This window comes from Trachurus trachurus (genome assembly GCF_905171665.1).
Source record: "Trachurus trachurus genome assembly, chromosome: 22".
Taxonomy (NCBI): Eukaryota; Metazoa; Chordata; class Actinopteri; order Carangiformes; family Carangidae; genus Trachurus; species Trachurus trachurus.
The window spans coordinates 1,777,171-1,784,258 of NC_139907.1; the positions used below are offsets into that span (position 1 = coordinate 1,777,171).

Genomic DNA, 7,088 nt, shown 5'->3' on the forward strand with positions numbered 1-7,088 from the left:
TGTGTCTGTGTCTTCAGCCTCAGCGGGACGTTCCCCTTCAACGAGGACGAGGACATCAACGACCAGATCCAGAACGCTGCCTTCATGTACCCTCCTCACCCCTGGAAGAAAGTCTCACAGGAAGGTGAGTAAAGATCTGACGCTGCTGCACATCAACACCACAGAGAAAGCAGCCAGGAGAAACATGGACAACATTTTAAATCTCACATTCAACCTCATTTAGAACCTGTTGAGTTGAATTAAAAACATAATAGTACATTATTCGATAACCCTTTAATATACAGGCCGCTAATTACGTTGTAATGTCTAGAAATGGCCAAGAAATAACGGTCAATTTCATAGTAATGTCACGACAAAAGATTTCACATGCTTTTCATGCTTTGAATTTTTTGGGAAAGACCAGAATTTTTCTCCACAAAGCTCTTGTAATTAACCGTTGTTTCTGGGCTGTTTCTACACAATCAATCATTATTTTTCGACATTATTATGAAATTGACCATTATTGGCTATTTCTACAATCGTTATTTCTCGACATTATTATGAAGTTGATGGTTATTTCTAGGCTACTACTAGACATTATGACGCAATTAATTGTTATTTCTTGGCTATTTCTTGACATTATCACATATTTTGTGGCCTGTAAATTAAATGGTTACCCATTTTACTATAAAGTTATTCATAAAGTTTTTTTTTTACATTTTAGTCTAGCTAAAGCAGAAGAACATCACAAAAATGACCAACGATATCAATAATTCCTCACTCAACACAGGGAGCAGCAGATACATTGACAAAAAACTTTTGTTACAATCCCATTCTCACCATTAACGATGTTTCGTTGCCGTCACTGACGCCAAGTCAGAAAGTCGGAGCTCTGGATATGTGAATTTCCAACCTGTAATTTTCGAGTTTGACGCCGTTTGATTCATTTTTTACAACTCAGACCCTGTTTTTCCGATTTGCGAGTCGTCTTGAACGCAGCATTTGTCCTGGTCGACCGCTGATCGCTGCGATGCTAGCGCCACGCGGCTTCTTTGGGCGCATGGCGTCTGTCCAACTACCCATTTCTCCGACCATACATTTCTTTATTTTTGCGTCCATTAGTCCGACCTCCCATTTCTCCGACTTAAAGGGACAACGAGGAGTTTCTATTTGGTTATAAAAAAGTCTCACGTTAATGTGGATCAATCCAAGTTACCCACACTTGTTAATGGTCCATTTTAGATAAATCTATGGTTTTGTCTCTATGGTTATTTTGTTATTATTAGTGGTGGTGGAAATGCTGGGCGAGCCGACCAGCGTTTCTTTACTTTCGGTTTCGTGGCGAGTCATGAGAATAACGCCACAGAATCTCCGTTTATGGTGGGAACTACGACGGTATGTGATCGTCTTCCAACCTCTGACTTTAATTCTTGATGAATGAAAACTTTCTTGGCAAGACGTCCGTCTTGCGTCGGTCCAAGAATTTCACCGTGTGCGCGGAGGCTCATGGTAAATGTAGTATGAGAACACTTCGCTTTCCAAAACTCCTGGTTGTCCCTTTAAGTAGCCCTAACCCTTAACCTTACCCTAAACCTAACCTTGGGTAGTCGGAGAAATGAGCCGTCGGACTTTTGGGCAGTCGGAGTCGGACTGACGTATGCTCCCCGGCTTCTTTGTCTTTGACGTCACACTGCTGCTCCGGTGCGACACCTAGTGGCGGTAACCGTGAGTTTACACATGTGGTTGATCCGGTTTCTGTGGTTTTACTGGAGCTCGTTGTGTTGAGTCGTTGTGTTGAGTCGTTGTGTTGAGTCGTTGTGTTGAGTCGTTGCGTTGAGTCGTTGTGTAGAGTCGTTGTGTTGAGTCGTTGTGTTGAGTCGTGAGCTGAGACTCGGTCGGCGCTCCGTAGTGACTTCCTGTCTGTAACATCAGGCCAGGTGCTGCAGCTCTGCTCCGTCCTCTGCTGCCTGTCTGACTCACGCTGCCGTCACCGTCTCTAAATGCATCGTCCGTCTGACTCACTCGCTTCTTCGCTCCTCGGCCGGTTCCCTGAAGAGCTCTTCACCTCCCTCCACCTCCTCATCTTCTCTCCATCTCTCCGTCTCTTCATCCGGCCGCGGACGGACGAGCGCTTTCTGTCGGCCGCAGGAGGATCGACTCTCCGCTCGCCAACCAGAGAGAGAGAGAGACACGGCTTCAGGACCAACTCTTTAAAAGACCTCTATCTCTCTATCTCTCTATCTCTCTATCTCTCCTCTCTCTCTATCTCTCCGTCTGCAGCCCACGCACAAACACGAATAAAGTTTTGAAAAGATATTTTTAATCCCTGGATGTGATGACAAACATCAAGTTTAGTTTCCTGAACATCAGACAGCGCTGCTCCTCCTCAGGTCCTGACCGGCCAATCACAGCTCATTCTCAAATCACAGACGGTCACTGGAGTTTAACTTGGTGAAAACAAAAAATATAGAGGAAAAAAAGCAAAACCCACAATGAAATATAATAAATATAAACAGTTTTGTTTTGTTTTGTTTTATTGTTTGCACTAACAGACATAGCTACAATCAGTACAAGTACAAGATCAGTAAAAGACAAAGGGCTTATAAGCGACCTCCCCCTTTAAACCTATGAATAACTTTTCTTAAGACTTTACTCCCCCCTCCCCACCCTATACCCCCCCCTAACAGTCAATCAAATATCAGGCTAAAAGTTCTGAGACTTTAAAGGGGAACTAACTAACGAAGAAGCCGGTGAGAAATGAATCCATGGAGCGGTGGATAAGGTTATTTATCATCTACCATGTTACCACGTGTATATCTGTGTAGTCTTATCTGTCATCAACAAGAGATTCTCTGCTGCCTTTCACATAAGCAGACGTGACGAGCTTTTGCCACAAATCCTGTATTCAAAACCACGTTAACCTGATGTAAATGTGGTGATTTATGTACGTACAGGCTCCAGAGCCCCGAGGCAGCGCTGCTCCTCTGTCTAATACACACATGAAGCTTCACTTTTAATTCAAACAAACTAATGCGACTGCCACAATTGTTACATTTCATCAATGAGACCAACATTTATCTCCTAAAGCCAGCCAGTGGTAAACCTTTAAAAACCTGCGGGTAATTAATTAGCGATCGTCTTTTCTCCCCCGGGATGATGACGGAGGTTGGCCGGCTGACGAGCTCTCTGGACGGGGTGGTGTCTCTGTGACGAGCCGTTGATCTGCTCCACAGGTGGAGCTTCACTTCTCCCAAAAACATGGGAGCAAACGTCTAAACAGCCTCATGTGGATAAACCCACCGCACATTGGGGATCTAAACAGCTACTTTCTCGCATGAAAAAACATTAAAACTTAACAAAGTGACGTAATAACAGCGCTACAGTGAGAAATAAAACAGCTGCCGGTTGCCAAGAGATGCATTCTGGGAAACTTGTCATAGCCCTCGGTTTGTAGTGTGCCTCTGAGAAATCTCCGTTTCAAGGGAGAAAAAACACAACAAGTGATGAAAACACATGAGATCAGATCAGCAGCATCAGAGTGAAACTGGAGCTGGACAGGAAGTGGTGAAGAGACAGGAGTGGTCGTCATGGGAACCAGCGTGTTGGACAAAGTGACGTCAGAGCAAAACTTAAAGCAGAAGTAAGGTGAATGTTTGTGTTAATATAAGTCTTAAATCGTTGTATCTTCCGACAGCAATCACTTCTATAGAGTGTTTGGTCTGAAACACGGGTCTGTCAGTCACTCTGCTCTGCTCTGAGCCCAGGAGAAAACTTTCCTTGTATCCTACAACCTTTATCCAATGAGGAGAGAGAACGGCATAAAGGGGCGGTCCTCTCTGTGTGTGCAGCCAAGGGATGCGCCTGAATGTGGTGACGTAGGGACGAGGGCGGAGACTGCTAACTCCATCTGCTGACAGGAAGTTAGACAAAACCACCGCATCGCTGACTTCTGCTTTAACCAAAAAAAACCCAACAACTGTATATTTCAGAGTAAAGTTGTGTCATGTGACCTCCCCCTCCTCCCCACAGAGAGAGGAATGAGGGAGTGAGGGGGAGAGCAGGGGAAGGGAGGGAGGGGGGGAGTTAGACAGACAGATTTTAAGTGAGGGGGGGGTGAGGGGGTGAGGGGGGGTCTCTCTCTCCATTCATGCTCTGGTCCATTCATGTGCATAATGGCAGCGGAGCGGTGGAGGCCCCTCCAGCTCAGACCGCTGACCCCTGAAGAAATGTTAACATCATGTTAGCTTTGCTCATTAGCCCCGACCGGCCCCGAACCACAGGGGCCCCCGACCCCCCCCCCACAGACCCCCCCACACACACCACCACCTCCACATCCTCCTCCAGGCTCCACGTGTTCCCCCCTCATCCTCATCACTCCTTCACTGCTTCCCCTTCTTCTACTTCCACTTCTTTAATTCTTCCTTTTCTTCTCCTCCTCCTGTCTCTTCCTGCAGCCATCGACCTGATCAACAACCTGCTGCAGGTGAAGATGAGGAAGAGATACAGCGTGGACAAGACGCTCAGTCACCCCTGGTTACAGGTCAGACTCAACGATCAATGATCGAAGATTGACTGTTTGATCGATTCATTTATTAAAGGGATAGTTCAACATTTTGGCAAATTGGCCCATTGCCCATAATCCCTGAACCAACACTGCAAAAACTCAAAATCTTACCAAGAATAATATCTGTCTTCTAGTCATCTTATTTCTAGTCAAAACAAATCTCATTATACCTAAAATATGTATATTTATACATATACATAGTTATACATAAATAAAAGTAGCTTGTTTTTAGACACTTTTGACCTATTTCAAGTCTATTTTCATTTGAAATAAGTAGAAAAATCTGACAGTGGAGCAAGTTTTTCTTTCTTATTACAAGCACAAAAAACTTGCTTTCACTGGCAGATTTTTCTACTTATTCCAAGCGAGAATTGTTTGAAACAAGTGAAAATGATCTAAAAACAAGTTAATTTTTAGGTGATGAGTCTTATTTAAAGCGGAAAGAGATTAGTTTTGACTAGAAATTAGACATTTTGACAAGAAATAAGACAAACATTCTTGGAAAGATTTAGAGTTTTTGCAGTGAAGAAATCCCATCCCAGTCATCCCAGCTCACGGCTCTGCTCCACCGTTCTAAAAACAGCTTGCACCGACAATTAAAGGTAACAAACCTACTGCTATGACTATAGGGATTATTATGGCAATGGGCCAATTTGACAAAATGTTTAACGTATCCCTTTAAAACCTGTAAAATCAAGAAGAAGAATCTGAATGAAGCTGTGAGAGAGAAAAATCTGAAACATCTGCTATCATCTCGTTTGTTTTCTCCACCAGGACTACCAGATGTGGTTGGACCTGAGGAACTTGGAGTCGCGGATGAACGAGCGCTACATCACGCACGAGAGCGACGACCTGCGCTGGCATCACCACGCGCAGCTCAGCGGCCTCGACTACCCGTTGCACCTCGCCAACGGTCCCCGCGGCGACGGCATCGGCCTCGGCATCCCGGGCGTGGAGCGATACCCGGAGCGAGACGAGGAGCTGGAGACGCTCAGCGAGAGGGTCAGCGAGCTCTGACCGCGGGGGGAAACGACGAAATGAACAAAAGCACAAAATGAAAAACAGGTAGTTGAAAAAAAAATATTGTGTCAAAAAAGAAAAGAAAAAAGAAAAAAAAAGTTTCCCTCGCCAACTACAAGCCCCGCCCACTGGGAGGAGCTAACGCTGTAAACGCCCGCTATGGAAGGAAACGCACTGCACATGACAACAGCAGTTATTTTATTGTGTAATTATGAGGTCACAAGAATCTTTGCATTATTTCTCATGAATACAAAATATTATATAAATTATAATTATATATTATATAATTTAAAAATTAAGAATTTTATTGTGTAAATGTGAAAAATTGGCTTCAAAATCATCACATAAATTATTTTATTTAATTTATAATCACATTACATTGGGTATTTTATTGTGTAATTTATAGGTCACAAGAATTTTTTTATATTTCTCATGAATACGAAATTTTTATTTTAAAAATTAAGAATTGTATTGAGTAACTGTGAAAAATTGGCTTTATAATCATCACATAAATTATTTAATTTAATTTAAAATCACATTACATTTGTTATTTTATTGTGTAATTTTGAGGTTACAAGATTTTTTTTTTAAATTATTTCTCATGAATACGAAATATTTATTTTAAAAATTAAGAATTTTATTGAGTAACTGTGAAATATTGGCTTTGAAATCATTACCTAAATTATTTCATGTAATGTAAAATCACATTACATTTGTTATTTTATTGTGTAATATCGAGGTCACAAGAATCTTTTTATTATTTCTCATGAATACAAAATATTTATTTCAAAAATTAAGAATTTTATTGAGTAATTGTGAAAAATTGGCTCTGTAATATTACATAAATTATTTAATTTAATTTAAATAGGCCTAATACATTTTGTGAGATGATTCTCATTTTGTAAGAACTTCTTTAATATTCTTTTAAATTTAAATAATCAGGATCTTTTATGATTCATATTATTACTGTGATGTTGAGTCTTTGCACTGCGTTTCCTTCCTCGTTAATGAGAAAGTTCCTCATTCAGACAATCAGATGATGAAAAGCAGGAAAACACAAAACCTCCCAGTTTGTGCCTCAGTTCTTAACCAATAAACCAATTTACTGTATAAGTTGATCAATAGTTAAAACCACAGAGAGAGGAGATGAACATCCTCAGCTCCGACAAGAAGAGCTGTAATGCCTCATTGTTTTAATCTCTATATTTTTGGTTAAATGAATGTAAACTTTGATATTCAAATCCAAAACAAGTTACCATGGCGACAGGCGTCTGGATGTGGAAACATTTATGAATGAAAAACCTCAACGGCTCAAAAAAACAACAACCAAAAACTACCCGAGCTGAATATTTAAGTTTGTTTGTCAGTATTTAAATGTGTCGAGTTTTATTTATTTATTTATTTATTTCTATTTAATTTTTTTCATTTTTCTAAAACACTCTTTAAACTTTGAGCTTTTATTTTGAAAAGGTCGTTTCAGGCTGCATCTGTGGCTAACTGTACAAGAAGAACTACGACCAAAATG

The 7,088-nt window shown here is 41.3% G+C and overlaps 1 protein-coding gene across 1 annotated transcript in view; it reads left to right on the forward strand.

The window, feature by feature from the left end:
• The window catches only part of prkd1 (protein kinase D1), a gene marked incomplete at both ends in the record, with an annotated part of 51,128 nt that extends 45,568 nt beyond the window's left edge, over positions 1–5,560 (forward strand). The window contains 3 exons of the mRNA XM_083998780.1: positions 18–124; positions 4,434–4,519; positions 5,318–5,560. Coding sequence (XP_083854906.1) covers positions 18–124; positions 4,434–4,519; positions 5,318–5,560 — 436 coding nt within the window. The remainder of the gene's footprint in view (positions 1–17; positions 125–4,433; positions 4,520–5,317) is intronic.
• Between the last annotated feature and the right edge of the window lie 1,528 nt (positions 5,561–7,088).